General features: G+C 45.1%; 1 protein-coding gene across 1 annotated transcript; it reads left to right on the forward strand.

Annotated features, from left to right (window-relative positions):
• Window positions 1-5,910: 5,910 nt before the first annotated feature.
• On the forward strand, window positions 5,911-20,354 carry LOC103916920 (chromosome unknown open reading frame, human C3orf70). The gene is made up of 2 exons (XM_009323989.1): window positions 5,911-5,956; window positions 17,152-20,354. The coding sequence occupies exon 2, from the start codon at window positions 17,172-17,174 to the stop codon at window positions 17,706-17,708; it is 537 nt and encodes a 178-aa protein (XP_009322264.1). The 5' UTR covers window positions 5,911-5,956; window positions 17,152-17,171; the 3' UTR covers window positions 17,709-20,354.
• The last annotated feature ends 235 nt before the right edge of the window (window positions 20,355-20,589 follow it).

Consider the following 20,589-nt stretch of genomic DNA (forward strand, 5'->3'; position numbering starts at 1 on the left):
TTTATAAACTGGAGATGTTACCTGAAATCAGCTGGGGATGGTCCTGGGAAGGGGAAGTCAAATGCGGAGCTGGGAACACCTGGAGAACTGACATTGCAGAGAAGGATCTGGGGATTAAGATGGGTCGCAAACTGAGTGTGCATCAGCATCAGGAGGCCTTTGTGGCAGAAAATCCAAAACCAGAACCCGAGGCTTCACTTGGGGATGCGTTAACAGGAGCATTGCAAACGTGCAATTTAATTAGTCTCTTCAGCTCAGTAATGATGAAACCAGACTGATGGGCTTAGTTTTGAGCATTGCACTTTAAAAAGCTGTAGGAGAATTGGGGAGGTTCTGTAGGAGATCACAGTGATGTGATAAGAAAATATGATTCACAAGGGGGTGCAAAAGCAAAGGGGTTGCTTGGGCTGTAAAAGATTGATGGAGGGAGGGGAGATAAGCTTTGCAAAGTGTAAAGGTAGCCTTGCAAAGAAAGCTGTGTTCTAGTCCTTCTCTACACAGACCTGGAAGATAACCAGTTATCACTTACGTGTGGCAAGGAAAGTTTAGGTTTGGATATTAGAAAACCTTTTAACTAGGAAGACAAATGAAGCAAGGGAACAGAGTATTTAAGAAGGTGAGGAACCATGGTCCTTGAAGGCCTTTAAGGAAGACTTTGACTGGTGTCTCTTAGGGGTTACACGGAGCTGATTCCCTCTTGGAAGGACCACTTGAGATCCTATCCAAACCCTAGCTTCCCTGTGGCAATCGTAAGATTTAAAAATAATTATAGCTTTTGCAAGAAGTACAGACTTCCTTCTTAATTCCTCCTTTACAGCTTAGGAAACTTTGAGATATATTTGCACCATGAAACTATGATTTTAAATGAAGGAAGCCATATACCTCATTTTCTTGTTGAATCTTCTGAAAGCCATGAAGAAGTGGCTAATTTCCTAATGCAAATTTCGGAGCTAAGGATCTCTTTGTATCCTGCTCCTGCAGAATGAGTTGAGTTGGACTTAAAAGGGGTAAGAATGAGGCCTATAATGGAAAACTGTATAGAGGTCAGAGATGTAATTAAACAGTGTTGGGAGTTATCTTCCATAAACGCAGTGCTGTAATACTGACTTGGGAATCCTCAGAGGGTTCTTGAAAGCGGTTTTCTGTGACTCTTAAGAGCTGTATTGGGGTACAGGAAGGTCTACATCAATTAAAATGGCCTTTGAAGTATTATTTTCCATCAGTGTCCAAGGTCCTGGAGAATGCCAACTCGGTTAAAGTGCACTTACACTGAAAAATTACAAAAACTCACCACCGCTACAGTGAGTAGATTGTCTCCTCATGTGTATTCAGGATCACATCTGCTTACTTCAGTGGCAGAAGCAATTTAGCGTTGCAGAGCCACTTGGCTATAGAAGTAATAACTGAGAAAGAACCTAGTCTGAATTCCCCAAAGCCATTTTTGTTGGCATGCTCTGAAGTGAGCAGTACTTTAAGCGCTCTCTTTGCCTCCGATATTTCTCTGTCTGTAAAATGGCAATAATAGTTGGCAGGTGAGATCACAGAGACTGTTTAGTGTATCCAAACAGCCCCGAGAACCTCACGTGCTGTGGGTATCTGTATGACTTCTGTGTCTAAGTCTGGGAGTTTATTTTGGGTCCTTTTCAGTCTGTTTCGGGCTTGGTGGGGAGAAGATTTCCCTATGAGATGGGAGGTGGTTCTCTAATGTGCCCCTGTGCCTAGGGAGCTCTGAACCCAACTAAAATCTCTGTAAGCAGGCTCACGCAAAATGTGCAGCACTGGTGGGCTTGGGGAGGCTGCAGATGGGAGGGCTGGCAGGGTACATTGGATGTCACCGGAGACGCCTGGCTCTGTGGGTGTCAGGGGTCCAGGAGAGCAGGCAGCACTTCATATCCTGCTGCAATAGGAAGGTGTCTACAACACCCTTCCCCTGTGTGCTGCCGGACATCTGTGTGCCTGCCAACTCCTGTCTGCAGGTGGAAGCAGGATGAGGGTTCAAGCCTTTGGAGTCCTCTTCCCTGCAGGGAAGAAGGTGTTGGCCCAGGAGGTGTTTTGACTTCAGCCCGTATGTTTGTCCCGTTACACATTTCTCTTGCTTGCACTGCACCCTTTCAGTATACCCCTGTGTGCATTCCCCTTGCCAGGGTGACAGCCCCCTGTTCACCTTCCTCCCCTCCCCTCTGACAGACTTGTGGGGTTTTGTTTATTAGATGCAGGTTGAGACCCTTAAATTACTCAGATCTATTTCCAGAGTCAGAGAAAACATGCTCCAGAGGCAGGTCTGCAGCAAGGTGCCTGCCTTCCTTTCCTCACCTCTGGATTTCCACTGTGGCTCTGATTTGCACTGATGCTGTCTGCGAGGCTGCTGGCTGTGTGGTGGTACCTGCTTTTGTCGGAAGGGATCAGATCCTTGGGGTTACATCTGTCCTGACAGGAGGACTTTGATCATGTTTTGCTAATTTTACTTCCTAAGAATTAGCTCACCAGCGAAAGCATCACACTTGATACAATTACAAGGTTGGCTTCATCCCTGGACAATGCAAAAATAGGGTATTCTGTTGCAACTGTGTTTGCTTTTTAATCTGAATATCTTCCATTATGTTAAACACCTTGCAAAACTCTCAGTATGTTATGTTGCAGTTATCAAAAATACATTATGAATAATGGTTCTACAATACTTGTTTCACAGCAGTTGTATCAACAGATAACAATTGTGCTACCTTGTGTTAGCCTTTCTGTAATTTATTTTTTTGCCCTGGTTCAGCATCAAAAAGCAGGCTTTTAGTTACTTAAAGCCTCTTGCATATCTTATATTGAAAAATAAATGCGGCAAATGAATTTCAGTTCCAGCACTTTTGTGAGATTCAGCTGTTTGGACCATTTACAAGAAAACAAACTGAGCATGGGTGAAAGCTGTGATGTCTCCTTTGGGTGGTCAGAAAGGGAAAACAGTTGCTAGGCTCAGACATGTAAAAAGATTATGGTGGCAGTATAGGTTTTAACAGACACAAATGCTCCCCCGCCGTTGCGTTTTGCCAAGTGGTGTATAACAGTTGCAGGTGTGCCTTGAAATAGCTTCCTGCTCCCTGGTGTGCATCACGTAATTATGGGACTGTTATGCCCTGAGTTTCATCCAGACCTGGCAGTTTCTGCATAAGGTCAGACAGGCTTGGCAAGAAACCCAAGAAACTGTCATTCCTCGGCCAAGAGGAGAAAATGGGTTTCTATGATGGGTGGCACGCCACAAAGGGCATGTGTTTTCTGGGTGGTTTTGGAGAGGAGGACTTCTCTGATTTTGGCTGTGCCAGCACATATTCTGGGGACGCAGAATCAGAGTATATTTATATTTCTTGTTCATCTGCCCGCTGAACAGGGAGACCAGGGTTGCTCTTCGCTCTCAGAGCAAGTTCCATCGCTTCCTCATTGTGCCTGTTTTACGGGCATCTGCAGGTCCCCCGGAGGTGGACCGGGCAGTTGTAGTTTTGGGTCTGTGGTCGGTCTCTGCTGTGTGCTTGGGCAGTGAAAGGCAATTATCAATTTCCCATAGCTGCTGCCAGGGAATGAAGCAAATCAGTACAGTCACTGCACTTGTGTGTACTCTGAGCAGATATTTGTTTCTTATATTCTTCTCTACTTGAAATACAAGTGGTTTTATTTTATAACATTTTAAAATAAAAACATCTGTTTTCTATCCCACAAAACTGGTGAAAGCTCTCTGTCCAGGCCAGCCTTGATTATACCTCTTCCAGAGAGAAAGATGTGGTGTTGTGTGCCACTTCACATCTCCTACCTGTCCTCTGGCAGTGTACACACCCTGGCCCCACGCACCAGGTGCTGGTATTTCCCCCTGCGACGTAGCGATATGTGCAGCATGTAAGTAGCTCTGTGCACACAAGTAGCATTTCCATTGTGTCTCTCCCACCTCTCGAGCGACAGAAGCTATCAGCAGGAGCTCTGACAGTCTTTGAAGCCCGTGTAATTATTCAGACCCCAGTCTGCCTGTGGGAATCGTAAGCAGCGAATCAGCAAGGCAGCCTTTCTTTCCTGTAACAGACCACTGGTAAGTGAGTTAAAATGGTTATTGAAGGTATTCAAGTGCACCCTGACAGAGCTTGGGGATCTAAAGAAGAGTTGTGTCTGCCTGCCAGCCAGCTTCTGTTGATCCCTCCATGTTAGAGAAGCAGCTACAGCCCTGCAGGGGATCCTAAAATAAGCCCTGGGGTGCTCTGCAGCATTGCATACACTGTAGATCTCCAAAAGCCTTGCTTTTGTTCTGGTGGGTTTTCTTTGCGTTGTTTTTTGGTGGCTACGAAACTCTTTGTCACATCCAGGAGAGAGCAAAAGGGCAGTAGTGCACCAGTGCTTTACGTGTATCTCTCTGTGAAAGGTGATGTAGACTGCAGCTTACTGAAAGTAGGCAGCCTGGCACTAGTGACGGTAACTTGAATTTCCAGCAGTGCTGTTCTGCAGGGCAAAACTACATGCTGATGATTGAGTTGCTGGATAAACATGAAAAGGGAGTTGTAACATGCTTATGTTTTAATTCTGAGACTGAATATTTGGAGTAGCTCATATATTTTTCTTTGTGGAAAACTCTGTCTAAACAGGAATGGAGCAGTGGGGCTAGGAATTCTGGGGTTGAGTGTTCTCTGAAAACATGGCTTGTCTTGGTGGGAGGATGATTACAAATCCTAGGAGAAATAGGCATTTTTCATTTGCTTTTGCTGTGAAAAGGATTTGAATATCCATCCAGTTAATGTCCGTGTATCTGAACAAAATGTTTGTGCTCAAGCGAGACATTATGCTGAGCACCATACAAGAGTCACAGAAAGGTGGATTTTTCAGCTTGTAATGGGAAAAGACTTTTAATGAGGATTTGCTGCTTGTGGCTGTGCAAGATCTTCTCTTCACCTGTATTTTGAAGAGCTATGATATTCTAGCTTCATTTCACTAAGCTGTACACAATGAAGGAAAGAATGTCAGCTTAATATATTCTGAAGTGTAAGGGGAAAACATCACCAGTTTTTTTGGGTGCACCATGCTGGACCTGGATTGCATTGTGTTGCTCTGGTTTTAGTTATAATCCGCAAATCACAGTATGAATATACTATTGATGCTGTGTCTCAGAAAGAGAACCCACATGTGTAGATTCATCATACCCTGTGGGAACATCAGTGCCTTTGAAAGAACCTGCTGGCATTAATTTTGAAATCCTTACTACAATGCAGTTATGTTTAGAGACATGCATGTTCTATTATTATTATTAACAAAAACCCTGATATCACTTAACAGGAATAGACCACAGGAAAATCTTTGAATTCAAGTTACTTGCTGTAAGTACATCTTGTAGGACTAACTCTTCTATGCCTCATACAGGATTGAATAGAAATCACTTCACTTCTTTCTCCAAAAGTCCTGAGAAAAAGGGGCCTTGTGTACCAAAATGCTTTCTGCCAGACAAAACCTCTTGTTTGTCATGCATGACTATGACGCTGTGTTTTGTAATCTGTCCGTCCATCTGACGAGTGTGATTCACAAAGAATTATGCCTGCTTGCGCAAAACTCAATGATCTGCTAGTAAGAGCCTCTGATTGTTGCAGATAAATGACACCTCTCCTCTGTAGCTGCTTGAAGGGTTAACCTGCTGTTTTCATGAAGCCTGCTCAGGACCAGCCTGAAGTGATGAGGGTGTGGATGTTTCCTACCAGAAGCAAGTACTTCTGAAGGAAAAGTTCATTAACGTTGTGTCCCATCAGCTGGTGCGATTGTCTGTGAATTCAGGGTGTTACGAATGGCTTCATGGTGAAGGCTGAGCCGCTGCTCCTGCTCAGAGGTCTTCACTCTGGTAAAGGGCTTCAGGCACTTTTCTCACTGCAGAGTAACAGCTCAAAGGTAAAATTTGTCCTGGAGTGCAGTACCTGTGGCAAGTGTGTGGCTTCCTTCCTGGACTCTGCAGGTGAGGAAATCTGTTTATCAGCTTGAATCTGCGAGCGTGCTTACTCCGAGCGCCTAAATGCAAGAGTGTATGATTGCAGTGCCTTCTAACACATTATCCTTACTCTTGTGGTTGCTGATGGATGTTTCATGTGTCTTAAATTGCAGCCGATGGTCATATCCTTGCATTGCCCTATGAGACAAACTGAGTCATGAGATTGTCATCTTCATGGTTTCCATCCTGCAGGTCTGCAGAGCTTACTGTGTGCTGGAAGCACTGAAGAGGGCTTTCAAGTACTTGGCACAGGACCTCAAATTTCCTGGCAGCCCCTGTGTGCTCATCAAGAATTTGTTTTGTCGCTGCTCATGTGGATGCAACCAGCAGAGCTGGGCTTGTAGAGAATGGACATCTTGGGGTGTTTTTATGTAATGGCTCTCAGTTTAACCAACGCTGCCTTCATGACTCACTTCAAGCCTTGGTAGCTTAGTTCTGCACATTGGTAAGGCTATACCAGAAATTTTTCTTTCTGTAAGGGGCAAAAAACAAAATGTTTTACTCACAAACATTGTAAGATGTTCCAGAATGATAGCTGTGACAGTGTGGGTTTAGCTGTTGATGGATGACACAAGCTTATACTAATGTAAAAAGCTGGTTGACCCTAGATTGGATTCCAGGTAGTGCGTATCTCTCTCTCTCTGTGCATATAAAGTAACCCTGTTTTAGTGTGTTGTGGTTTTTATTCCAGCACCTTCATGAATTTATCTGTCCACAAGATACAGAGTATGTTTTCATAATGGCTTTGATTCTTCCACTAATCAATTTTTATGTAGTTACTGATCACAGAATTCAAGAAGTGCAGTTGGTGCAATTTAGAGATGTTTTTGCCAATAGTTGAGTATATTCACATAGATGGAAGTCAAAAACCTACTGGGAAAGTAAAATCTGATTGCTTGGCAACTGGGCCTTGTTTTTAATATACCCATACTTTAATTTAGGCAACGTAACAGTTGGAATTTATATATAACCTATGTTGTAAAACAATTTCAAGAGGCATTCATTTGTATTCTTGTTCTCACTGGTGGCTGTGGAGCTTGAGAGCCCACACGCGTACTCTCAAAACTGCTTGTTTTGCTTGTGTACTTGCACCCAGCCCTGAAACCTTTCCCTGCTGTGCCCAGTGAGAGCATGCTCTGCTGTCATCCCTCTTGCTGCTCGATGTGTGATGACGGTGCTGGAGCACACCTGCAGCCATTTCAGGCAGGGTGCTTGGCTGCTTCACGCTTCATGCTGTGTGGCTGCCTGTGTTGTTTCGATTTCAGTGCTTTGCTCATCCTGAGCCACATTCCAGGTGTTTGCACTCACTCACAAGTGCCTCTTGTCCCTGGTGAAAGGCTTGGACACCATCAGTTGTGTCAGGGTGGACTGATCAGCTCTTGCAGTCTTCTGCAGTCCACCAGCATTAGCCCGTCCGTAGGCAGGGCAGGCAAAAGGATACACTCACCTTTTTCTTTGTTTTTCCTACCCTGTGCCACTGATCTCAGCGTTCCCCAGCTGGTGCTGTGGGATCTTGGCCCTCCTGGTGTGAAACTGAGGGCAATGCTTTTACCTCTCTACCAGCATTTGTTTACCCTGCCACAGCAGCAAGTGCTGAGTTTGGTCCCACCTGCATTGTCCAGCTGCTCTGAGCCATTTGCCCACAGTGGCACTGTGTGACGTGATGGCCCACCTCCTCCGCCTGCAAGGGTGGTACTTGGTCTTTTATTTTTTCATGCAGAGCATTGCTGGATTCCACACCCCTCCAAGGGAAGGGTTGGCACCCATACCTACACACTTCAGCTCCACGTGGTGATGTATTCTGGGTGTAAGCAGGGAGAGTAGTCCTTTAAATTCTCCAGAAATGGGTTCGGTAGAGGCTTGTAATAGAAATACAAAGATTGGTTTGAATGAAGTATGAATGGAAATGCACGTAGATAGGCACCAGAAAAACCAATAGGACGAGGGTTAAAAGAATGGCCTGTATTGATAATAAAGACACTGTTCCCTGCAATGAAGTTGAAGAATGTGTTGTTTGTCAAGCCCAGAAGGCTCGCGCTCTGGTAAGGCTACCACACAGATGACTTGTCAGCAGGAGACCCTGTACTCTGACAACAGGAAGGGAGCAGCACAGGTACAGCACATCGCATATGCCATTGTTTCTCCTGTCAGCCCACCAGGAAAACAGGTTGTAGCCATAAAGACGCATCTATTCCAAGTTACCAAAAAAACCCTCCTGCCTCAGCTGTCCATCCGGGCTGTCTTCTGTGGGTGCAGAGTGCGTGTCTTTCTTGCATGGTACAGTCCTTTGGAGCGGACTTTCCATTCAAGAACCCATGAGCTGTTCTGCTTATTTGAGAATTCACAGGAAAACATTCCCATTGCATACAGGGGCTCATGGGTGCCCCGCTGCAGCATGTACTATGCACCTGGAAGAAGACTGTAACTTGTCTCTCTGTCTCTCACACTGTGCCTGTGATTTCTCTACACCAGGAAATGCCTTCATTTTCTAGGTAGCTTCTGACACTGATCTGTGCTTATCCTTCTTTGTTACCGTATCAGCACACTGTCTGCATGAAAATGATGGGATGCTGAAGCTTGAGCAGATGGTGCACAGGGATGGTTTTGTAGAATAAATATTTAGCACTAAGCCATTTTTGCTATCTTCTCTACTGAATTTAAAAAATATCTAGTGTAAGTTGGGGGATAAAATTTTTCAGGGCAGTACGCAAAGAGTGGCTGTTCTCCCCTTTGGGGGTAGCTTTATAAAGGGATGTTGGAAGGCAAATATCTTGGGTTCAGAGCTCGGGTTGTGATAGCCAGTGCTTAGCTGCTGTGCTCATGGTAAGCTGTGCTTGTGGAGGTACCTGAGAGTGACTGCTACGCTTTTCATGCCTGCGCAGTGGTGTGTGTGTGTTCTTGTAACCCAGCGTGGGGCTGTGCCAGGGCTGGGATTAGTAGTACCTGTGAGTAGGTAAGTAGAAGTGTGACACTTCTCACAGGTACTGAAAGGAAAGAGCTCCTTTCAGAACGCACATGTGGTGTGCATTGTTGTTCGTTGCTTTTTTGGGTGTCGATATTCTGTTCCCTTACAATAGCTAGTAAGCAAATACGGCCCTTTAAGAGGGTTTATGGCTGCATGAAACATTTCTCAAGCCTCCAGGGTTGCTTTTTCTTGAAGTCTGGTAAATCCATGTAAGAAATGAGAGGAAAGAGCAGGGATGATAGAAGAAAGCTCCAGGGTCTGTTTGCATTTAAGAGTTACCTGCTCTTAAGCAGACGTGCACAGAACACCCTGAAAGGCTTAGACAGCTCATAGCATGTACAATCATGATCCTTTTTGTATTTAAAACAAATCAAGACAAAACGACATTCAAATACAAATTTGATGAAGAAAAACTTGCTGATTTTTTCCCCCCTCTTTCTTGGTTTCCTGTGAAAAGCTTATGGTTCATCAAGGCAAGGGCTGTCACAGCTGTCTCTCGCTATACAGCAATGAGAGGGAACACCTCTCCTTCACTTGAGAAGAGAACTGGCAACTGTACAAAATCACTGCTGGGGGAGCACTGTAGAAACAGTGCTAGACTGGTTCTTTTCTGTGCTTGGATGAGGTCGGGAATGGGACGGATTTGTTAGTGCTCTGATGTAGGTGCTTCTGTAAGAAGGTGATGTTTGTAATGATACACTTCTGTTAGGTCAGAGCCTGCTAATGTTTCCTGGTGTATTTCCAGACTGCTAAGGTCCTATTGCATGACTTCTTTTTCTTTTATGGTGGTGTTGAGGTAACTGGTGTTCCTTTGCAGAGTTGGCTTGTGTCCTTGGAATCTCTTTTATGATCCCTTATTGTGCCTTCTAGCTATGCCAGAAGTACTGGAAATGTGCAGGATGCTCTGTTTGCATTCCCCACACTAGAAATTTGTTTGAACAATCTCAGTGCTTTTTCAAAGTTGTTTGGAAGAAGCGCAGGGTGAAAGTATCGCTTGCATTAAGGTGTTGCATATCTTTATCTACGAGGCTCCTTCAATGTCAACAAGCATTTTAGTTATGCTTCATTATAACAACTAACAGCACAGTTCAGCTCTACTTGAGCTTGTACTATAAATCTGACAGTGCCTTAGTGCCCTGAAATATTTTTCATTTCCTCTAGTGGCTTATTCCATGTCTCATGTTCCCAACCCAGCCCATGATGTTTTGCTAGGTATGAAATAATGGCTATTCCATAAGATACAAAGAAATGGAAACTGGGATAGCAGCGGTTTTATTACATGTGCCATCTGTAAACGTACTCTGGGTTTCTCCTTCCATTTGTTCTCACCCCTCTGGAAAAGCTATTAACTGTGCTCTAAGCAAAGCGTAATTTGAAGCTATTATAGTCCTTGGTGAACATTTATGGTTAGGGCGATCTTTGTTTGCAAAGGTTTGTTGTCCCAAGCTGTGTGTATAACTGGAGAGAGAGAGAAGGAGGAAGGCCAGAGGCAGTCATTTTGTCCGCTGTTGCATCCTGCAGGGCTGGAAGGCAGCATCCCCGTATAGGTGCTCAGACCAGTATCACACTTTCAGATGACCCTTCTACTCTGCTGAATGCTTCTGAAAAAAAGGTGTGGTGGGTATCTCAAGCAGGCTTAGGGTGCTGAGTTCCTTTCAATATACACCTCCAGATTGTGGGCAGCGAGCTTTGCTTTAGTCTGTAAAGGAGGAAGACCCTCCATCTGCCCCAACTTTCTGCTTTGTCAGTGGTGAAACGATACCCGGTTCTTTCCTGTGCATGGGCTGGGGCTGACTGCGCGCTGGTCTGTTACAGCAGAGCTGTCTGCCACCTGTGCCACCCACCGCCCCAGGGGATCTTGGAGAACCAGCTGGGTGTTTGACAGTTTATAAGTTGTCCTTGGGCTACTGTGCCTATCCAGGCAGCAACACACTACTCCAGCTTGTAGCTGTCATCACCTGCGAGACAACTTCATTTAGACGTCAGAGGGGTGTGCATCCAGTCAGCTCTTCCTAAAGAGGCAGACTTGTCTCTCCTACCACACTGGTGAGATATGAAACAAGTCCCATGGGAAGAATGCTTGGTAGTTCTCCATCTTTTGCTAGGAAGAAAGGCAGTGCTTGAGAAGTTGATCTCCAAGGTTTCCCCATGCAGAGATGTGGAAGAGCCCCCATGTTGTGAACTCTCCTTAGACTAATGCAGATTCCCTCCAAGCTAATACTGTCTTCTGTTACCTATGCATTATGAATACTTGCTTTGCCTTCACTCCTTCAAAGCGGTGCGGTATTTAATTAGATTTTTTTTTTTTTAACATTCTTCATAGTGGGACCAATTTCCCTCCCACGTAAGCTGATTTTTTTGGCAGGGTTGTGTGCGGCAATAGGAGAGCCTTGCATGGCTGGAGTGAGAATCCCAGCTGACTTGGCAACCAAAGATCACTGGTGCTGTTACAAAGGTATAGGTTCAAGCAGAAACAAGTCACCAACACTTAAAAAGCGGCTCTCTGCTGTTAAACCATGGACACCAACTGCACACACCCTTTGCGCACCCTTATTTGGTGGGAACACACAGCTGCCTAAAGGTCAGCCCGTGTGCTTTGCCCTATGGTTGAGGTCACTGCTTCAGCCTCCCTGACTCGTATGTCACAGCCAAAGGCACTGAAATCTGCGGTGAGATCAGAGCTGGTTCTCCTCCAGTGCACCTCGGCTAGGTGCTTTCACCACAAGCGCTCAGCCAGCTCAGGCGCCTGGGAGCAGTTCCTAAGCTGTATGTGTTAAATTGAGCCAGGTTATGGTTAAATAGTGTATGGTTAGCAGGTCTTCATTAACCCTGCTGATTTTTAGAGAGTAGATGAGCTGGCAGATTGGACAGCGTAGAGATCTTTGTCCAAGCAGCTGCAGGGGAAGGAATACATATGAAAAAAGCTTTTATGTTTCAGTTAAAAGGTGTCTAAATGTCTTGCATGCAAAAAAATATACACAGTATGTATCGCTGACTTAAACTTGTAAGATCCACAGCAATCTTTTATTATTTTCTGAAGTGCATTGCAATTCCTGTTGTTGTTTATTAGTAAAAAAAAATCCTTCAAGGTAGCATTTTGAGAGGGTAGAACTTGAGAATTTGTTATGAGAAACCTCGCTGCTGAAAGATGGATTCTTTTTTTTAATATGCCAAGCACGTTAATGAGTGTCAGAGGTAAACTAGAATGCTGGGACGAAGGGAAGTGGAGAATAAAATGTTTAAGCAGCACCTCTGCTTATTTCATGGCTAAGTTATTTTGTATTAACCACGGAAATTGCTGCTGTGTCTGTTCGGGGAGGATGCATGCAGACTATTCAATTAGCAAAAAATCAGAAAGAAATTACCTCATGGTTTGCTTCTAAAGGCTTGTATTTGTTTTTTTGTAAGCAGGAGACACTATAATACAGCTTCCAATCAATCAACCACATAGTTCTGGTAATCAATGCCACAAACAGACTTTTTATATATATATATATAATATGGAAGTGTGCATCTACTTTTAGGGATAAAGAATTTTCCAAGTTGCATGAGTTTGCTCAAGATCTGCATGTCATGATAGAGCTCACTGCTCTGCTGAATTCTGCCTTAACCTGCTGGCCGGTGTCACTGGAGGCATGGAGCCAAGGCTTTGGTGAACAGCATCCATCCAATTTGGCAATAAAAATCATATTTCTGTGAACAGAGAAGCAGGGAGAAGAGCAATGCCCAGTACTTACCATCTTGGACACATTTGGAATAGTTGCTTTGCAGTTGAGTATCGGCTTTAGTGTGTGCTAATTCTCTGGAGGATTTGTTTTTTAGGCTTTCACAAGGGTCAGTTGAATAATGAAGAAATGGAAAAACAATCAGTCCTTTTTAGTTGTGCACAAACTGCTGTCACTGTGTGACTGGGATCAGACAAAGAGGTGCAGTGTTTATGGAGGATAACGCTTTGCGAGCATGTAGCAGCAGAAAGTGTAGGTACTGGTGCAGGCTTTCAGTTGTGACATAGTTAAGCGTAGCCTACATACCTACTTCTGAAGTCTCTCACTGTGTTGCATTTCATCGTATCATCTGTTAGCATATGGCTGTCATGGATAATTGAGACTTATCATTAAAATAATTTTGGCAGAGCCTAGTTTCACACATTTCCTGTTAAACACCCAGGAGAGGAATGGGTTCTTGTTTCCCCTGAGCCCTTTTGCCATGGTGGTGGAACTACAGAGCCAGAACAGTGACACTTCTCCATAGCAGCTATTACAGTGCTCGAGAGCTTCCCAAACTTCTGCAAATGCAGCAAACTGCTTTTCACAGAATTTAGAGTTTGATTTTTGGACATGTGTTCGGCATGTGCAGTATTTTTCCTTCACCGAATTACCGTCTTCCGCATAGGCAGCGGTGGCAAATGACCCAGGAAACAACTTGCGATGCAGTGTCTAGTCTGGCATCTGTATTTGTGCAAAACACTGTAATTTACAGGAGCATTCATCAGCACAGCCCAATTGCAGAGCTCTTCAACTGACTTCGTTGGAATAAATAAGCAATAAATTATGTGCTAGTGTATTAAAAGAAATGTATCAGAATAGGTGCTCAAAATACTCTTTTATCATAGACTTTCGCCAGCTGCTTAAAGTCAGCAAAAATATTGCCGTTTATTTCAGTGGGAGTTCGCTCAGACCAGGATGTATTATAAGAGAACTTGGGGACTTGTGCTTTTGGGATAATTTTCTGTGAAAAAGACATCCCTGCCAATCTTGCAAGCTGCAGGGGTGGGGGGTGACCTTATTTTTAAATTTCTGCATTTATTTTTCATAGGATGTATCATGGCTGATGTGCTTACATGCCTTGTGTAGGGTAAGGAGTTGTAACTGAGGCTGTAACCACAGCTTTGGCCGTGATCCAGTCTGACAGTCCCAGCTGTGTGCACCAGCATCCCTTAAAGAGGGACCTGATCGTGTTTTAAAACAGAAGTTTAACCTGTCTAAAATAAACAAACTTGTCCCTAAAAATAGCTGAATATTAACAAACTTGTACCAGAATTCTAAAGAAATGTAGAAATCAGTTCATGTAGAAAAATTCTCTTTTTTCCGTTGGGCAATTCCTGCTTTACCCTGGCAGAGCTTGTCCTTGGAACGTGAGGAAATGGTTTCAGCCCCTGTACAGTCACACAAATAGGGATCTGAAATCCTCTGTTAACAGAATAGCCACTGTTTTCTTCTACCCTGAAATTAGTGCCAGCAGGGCAGTTTTGAAACATGCAGAGAATTACCACATGCTGCTGCAATGGTAAAACAACCAGCTGAGCTCACAGGTAACACCTCATCTCCCCCTGCCGCCACTTTTTTTTTTTTTTTTTTTGGGGGGGGAGAAGGTCAAACTGGTGAATCAAAGATTCATCATTCAATGTCCGTGCTGTAAGCTACCTTGGCTTAAATCCTTTTGCTTTCTTCTCCCAACGTCCCCCAGCCTTCTAGCACATGGTGGCAATTTTAAGTGGAAAAACATAGCCCTGTTGTGCAGATACCTTTTTTCTTGATCCTGTTGAAATCTTCACCAGGGCCTTCCTTGGACACTTCAAATAGAGGTGGCACAAAACTGAGTTGAGAAATTTTTTTTCACTAGTACCTGTTTTTCATCGTTGGTTGTCAATGGAATGGAATAGGAGCCCACACAGAAGCACTCCAAATATATGAATATATACAGCATTGTGGTTTCAGGCAAGGGTAGGCTGCATTTCAGTTTCCATGAGATGAATTTTATCAGACACTGTTCCAACCAGCAGCACGCTAATCGGGCATCTGCGTTGCTTTGCAAGACAATAGCATATTTAAATGTTCACTAATTTCAAAGAAGGATTTCTGGAGAACAGTGGATGGCAGGAAGCCATGGGCTGCTGTTGCTACAGCAGGTTGTGAACGTGGTCTGCCCACCCGACCCGGAGAGCTTCACAGAGAAATTGTGTCAGCAAGATTTGAAAAATGCCTGAGAGACCCCATCCCTCAGTGACTGCCAGAACCAAAATATCTGTGCTGCTGCTCCTCAGGGCACCGAAGGAGTAAGAGCCTGTGGTTGAAGTGTTCAGTTGTTTGATGCTAGCACTTAATTCCTCTGAGTCACAGCAAGTTTAGAAACTAGACCATGGTAAGATGGCAAGTGGAGAGGATGTCTTTATATTTTCTGCCATCCAGCCATAATCAAACTGGAGGGAAAAAAGCTTGTTTTATTTTCACTGAGCTTTTCCAGTGGCTCTGTTAACAACTATCATTCCACAGATTGTAGGAAAAAACTGCTTGATGAGGTATTCGAGGGGAGCTGGTCAAATCTATTGACAAAATGTTCTTTTCCCTTGCCCACCCGCTGCTGCCGTCTTGCTGCTCTCAGTCTGGCTCGGCTGGCTGTTCTCCTCCCATGGCACAACAGGGGTGGGCTTTTCTCTTCAGCGTATCTGGTGCTCGTTCCTCTGAGCTGCTTTATGCATGTGCTGGCCTCACAGTGTGTCTCTCCCACGCTCCAGTGCTCCCCTGAGCTCTTCTTTTGGCTCTGTGCTCTTCGTGGCGTTTCCTCTGTTCTCCCTGTCCTTCCACAGTGGGGGTTTGAAGTCCTAGTGGAGGAGCACAGCCAACTTTCACATGAGCCATTTCCCATCCGATACCAACAGTGCAGCAGGGGTTGGAAGAGCCTTCTCCAGTGCTCAAGGTTTTTCCTGGTGATGTGCTGGAGCTGGGCTGGCAAAGCACAGCCTGTGTGTGGGCCCTGGCTTGTCAGGGCTGGCAGAGGCAGTGAACGCCCCAGAGGCTGCTGCAGCCAAGAGTTAGGATCTCTCAGCCTGCCCCATTGCCAGTGCTTTCAACAGGTGGCTGGGGCACCAACTGCCACGCTGGCTGGGAACTTGTTGCAGTCAGAGCTCTTCCCACATCTGGGAAGGATTCCCAGGCTGAGGATGGGATTTTTTACTGTTGAGAGGCATGGCAGGGGGAGCGAGCCCTTCCTCGGGGAGAGGAAAGCCCTTCTCTCCTGCCGCTGGCCTAGGCCCTGCTCAGCTTCCCTGAGCAGAAACGCAATCACTGCTCCGATTTTTCCAAAGGAATGGGTAATTTGTGGGAGAAGGGCTGCACCTACCTCTGAGCCACAGACACAAAAACGTGGCAAATCTCATCGCAGCACAGCCGGATTCATTAACGCAGCGAGACTTTGGTAGCTTTCTGCTCCTTACCTGGAGAGCTTCAAGCATCAAAACAGTCCTTCAGTGCTTTGATACTTTTTCTGCCTTTGCAAAGCAGTATTTGCAACTCGTGAATCAAAACTCTCTGAGAGCCCTGCTACTTGCAAGTCTTCTGGAAATTTGTGCTTTCATGGCGTATGAACCCCTCGGGAGACATGAATCTTTCAGAGGCTTCATGCAAATAAAATGCAGCATTGCACAGTCTTAGGCATAGCCTCAAGTTTCTCAGTTTTTCCTAACAAAGTACTGATTTTCTGCTCTTTTATTTATTTCTTTAGTAAAGATCTTCAGTTCACACTTGGTTCAGCTCTATATAACCAACATAATCCTATTTTGTTACTATTTAACCAGATAATCAAGATGCCAAAAGCATTTCTATGGCTTGGGAATTCCCTTATTTTCTGCCTTAAAATTCTAATTGCAGTCATGTATGAACCTCTGGTTTATAATACAGAAGAACACGATTTAGTCCCCAGAAAAAAAGAACATGGAAGCACATGCAAGGAGACTCATTGTAATTTGGAATAATAATAATATAATAAAATTTAGATCATTGTAGCAAAGATGTAAGCTAGAACTGCTCTGTGTTCAGTGGAAAAAAAAAAGTCTCTCAACATCTTTTCAGTTTTCTTTCCCCCAGAAAGGGGTGCAGGCAGATTTGTCATCTGTCCCACTTCTTAGCTACAGAGTTGTGCCCCTGGAGTTAATTTTCTAGAGTTAGTGATGTCCTACAGATATCTTCGAAGCAGGGGCAGGGAAAGGAGCAGGACTGGGGTAAGGAAGGTAATGCTTACCTACAATATTAAGCATCAGAGATTCTGTACCAGGAGAGGACTAAACACCTTGAGGCCACTGAAAACAGTGGCTGCTGACCGTTGGTTATTATTAACAGCCAAGGGCAAGCATCATGTCATCAGTTTGTTTCTAACTTAAAGCTAATGGTCTTTAAACGTTGCTTTTCTGTTTTCCCCACAGGTAAATATGTCTATCAGCCCATGACACCCGTAGAGCAGCTTCCCAGCACCGAAATACCTGTTCGCCCTCGGGAGTCTACAAACACAATCCAGATCTCCGTTTCGCTCACTGAACACTTTTTGAAGTTTGCGCCCGTCTTCCAGCCCCCTCTGCCCCCCGACTCCCCGCAGTTCTGCACAATTGCAGACCTCTTCATTGACAATTATCGCGTGAAATGCATCAATGGGAAGATGTGCTACGTGCAGAGGCAGCCTCCCCCCGTGCCGCACAAGATAAAGCCCGAGGAAGTCCCTGTTCGCAATGCCTTAATCACAAAAGAGAGCAATACACCAAAAACAGATCACTGCTCGTCCCCTTCCAGCTCTGAGGACTCCGGGATCAATGCGGTGGGGGTTCACTACATGGAGTCGTGTGACGAGGACACGGAGGGGGTGGCCGAGCTAAGTTCAGAAGAAGATTACAGCCCGGATAGCAGCTGGGAACCAGATGAATGCCCGCTCTTGTCACCCTCGCAGTGCGAAATGGAAGTGATTGAGACTATAGAAACCACTGTGTGATCCGTCAAGTTGGTATCAGATCAGTCCAGTTCCCACTCAGCAATGTTGCTTTTGTAGTATTTATATTTTCTGTTTTTTCTGACAATCCCTTTTTTCCAGTGCACTTGATATTTCAGATTCCTCATGGGAGTGCGGTCACAGGACTTGCGTATTGGTGAACTAGCAGCAGCCTGAGCAATTTTAACATGTTCTCAGCCTGATCAGATCTCCCACGTCTGCACGTAAGGTAGTGATAAATCTTAAGACTTCTATAGCCGAAATAGGCCCTTTTCTTGGTTTGGGTTACATCATGTACTGCTCATACAAGGATGTGCCACTCGAGATGTTTCCATCTGTCAGGATGTTTGCAGTGGGCCTTCAAAGCACAGAGGGTGAGCTGGTGCAGCACCGCTGCAAGCAGCAAAACCGAGTTGCCCTTATTCTTTCTCAAACAGCTACGCGAGGTGTGGCGACAAGAGGCTCTTTCCGTCTCTGTCTGTCCTTGCACATTGTCCATCCTTTTCTCTAGTGCTGGCGCGACCCTTCTTGAAGGCTGTCGGCACCACTTTTCCAGCGGGTTGGTATGGCAGGCTAGAGAATGCACAAAGTGCCTCCAACTTTTCTCCAGGCTATGCACCGAGCATCTGCTGAGTTTAGTCAGGCTCTGAAATCTCCTGAGAAGGCAACTGTTGCTCCAGAGGGGGATCTGTTGCCTGGATCCAGCTGGTCCCTTTTCTCTGCATGGATCTCGGGAAGGGGATCTGGCTTTGCAGCTCGGCAGGAGGGGGAGCAGGCAGAGATGAAGCGTGGCTGTCTAACCAATACCATGCTAGACTGGGGTGTAAAATGATAGGCGAAGGAAGTGACTACCTCCAAAGACACAAAACCCACCCTCGGCTTTGCCTGCTGCTTCCTCCTGTGCTGTTTGGTGCCGGACACGTGCACTCAGGACCAAATGGCCCCAGGGACTGCATTTGCCTGAAGAATAACAAAATTTAAAAAAAAAGTTTATCAGCCACACCACTGTGTCGGCAGAGCTTGGGGACAGCGTGGAGGTGCTCGTGGGAGGTGGCCCATGGGCTCGGTAGTGTGTGTGCTTGTTAAAATACAGCCTGAGATCATTCTAGCGGAGAGAGGAAGCTTTGGCTCCTGCTCCTTTGCACCCAGTTCAAGAGCGGATTCTGAACAGGGGTTTTCTCAAATAGCTGGTAAGAGCGAGCTGTCTCGCTGGTGGTTTGGTTTCAGCCCTGCTTGATGAAACAAAACCGTCATTCTCAGAAGATTTCAGTCAGCTTGAATCAGTTGGAGTCAGTAATAACTGTGTTTTCAACAGCATTACTGAATTTCTTTGTGTATTTGCTGTTTATGTTTCAAAAGGCATTGGTGAATATAAGGCTGTATAAATGTGTACAGTTTAGTGATTGATACTATAGTCCATGTTATAGGATGGCTCACCTCTCTCACTGTATCCTGACAATGTATTACTAATTTTATACACTTTGTAATCAGTATCTTTAGAAAACGTTTAGGCAACAGTGTGTGTATGTGCACATGCGCCTGTGCTAGGAGTTTACCATAAATGGTTATAAAGTAATACTGTACTTTTTAGACTAACACTTTCAGACAAAAATAATAGGTTTTATAGTTTTGATGATTTACATTAAAAAGTGCAATGCTTGTTAAATGAGGAACTTGGGCCATTGCATGAACAGATACATTCTCACAAGGCACCTGAAAATATTCTGTTTTTCTGAGGGCATTTAAATGAAGGCCGTAGTAAAAGTAAATAGGATTTATTCATTTTTTAAGGGCGGGGTTGTCTTTCTTGGTTAACTAAGGTTTCTAGCGACATTTTAGTGTCTTTTGACCATTCAGACACATTCCATAGGTAGAAGGAAGCATTATGTATAAACCTACAGCATTTATTCGTATTTAATCTTTCAATTGTAATCTGAGTGGAGAGCTGAAAAAGCTCACTCTTGTGCCTGGCCTGCCTGAGCTTTCTTCCCAGAGGCGGCTTCTCCTTCCCGGGAAGACGGGGTGGGCTGACAGATGCATCCTCCCAAGGGACTAGCGGCAGCAGGGCCTTTCCCCAGGACAGGGTGCTCCTTGCCAGCTCTTGCTGTGGGCGCCAGGCACAGGAAAGGTTGTCAGGACCCTCTGACTTGGCATGAGCTCGCCTTGTTTGCAAGCAAGCAGGAGCCACCTCCTCCTGCTGTTAAGGGGCACCGGCTGTGAGCGTACGGAAATTCAGTTGGGTATTTATGACCAAGATTTACTGTAAGATCCTGAGGTCTTGCAGGTTCATATCACTGTCGTCAAGCTACATTCTTTCTTAACTGTAAGTAATTAGCAATATTGACAAGCTGTGAGTGTCTCCTACCCAGGATTTGTTCAGATGTCTTAAGCACAATAAGCTGCCTCTTCCTTCTGTTGTACCCGTAAAACGTCAGTGGAGCAGCCTGGTGTGGGACAGGGCTAGTTCTGGAAAGCGTTTCAGCAGCCAGCGCAGTGGGAGGTTTCTCATTGTGCTCCATCACGCACCCCAGTTCAGAAACACGCTCTTCACAGAAACGTGATTTCTTTTCTTCGCACAAACACTGGTGTAGACGCGCTGTAAGAGACGTGCCCTGGGCTTGTTGCTCCATTCTGCCAGGGAGAGGTGTGTATATTTCCTCTTTAATAAAATACTAAACAACTGAAGTTCTGCTTGTCCTAACTAACTGTGTATTTTCCATACTACAGTGAAACATTCTGATATTTCCAGCAAAGGAAAGGCTTCAGATGGCAGCACCTGAAAAATACACCCAGTGCTAGGCAGAGTAATGTAATAACCAGGTGGAGTGCACCAGGCCCAGCCCCACCTGGGTTTGGGCACCTGGTAAGTACTGGGGCTGGTGGG

This window comes from Pygoscelis adeliae, unplaced genomic scaffold (genome assembly GCF_000699105.1).
Source record: "Pygoscelis adeliae isolate BGI_AS28 unplaced genomic scaffold, ASM69910v1 Scaffold485, whole genome shotgun sequence".
Classification (NCBI taxonomy): domain Eukaryota; kingdom Metazoa; phylum Chordata; class Aves; order Sphenisciformes; family Spheniscidae; genus Pygoscelis; species Pygoscelis adeliae.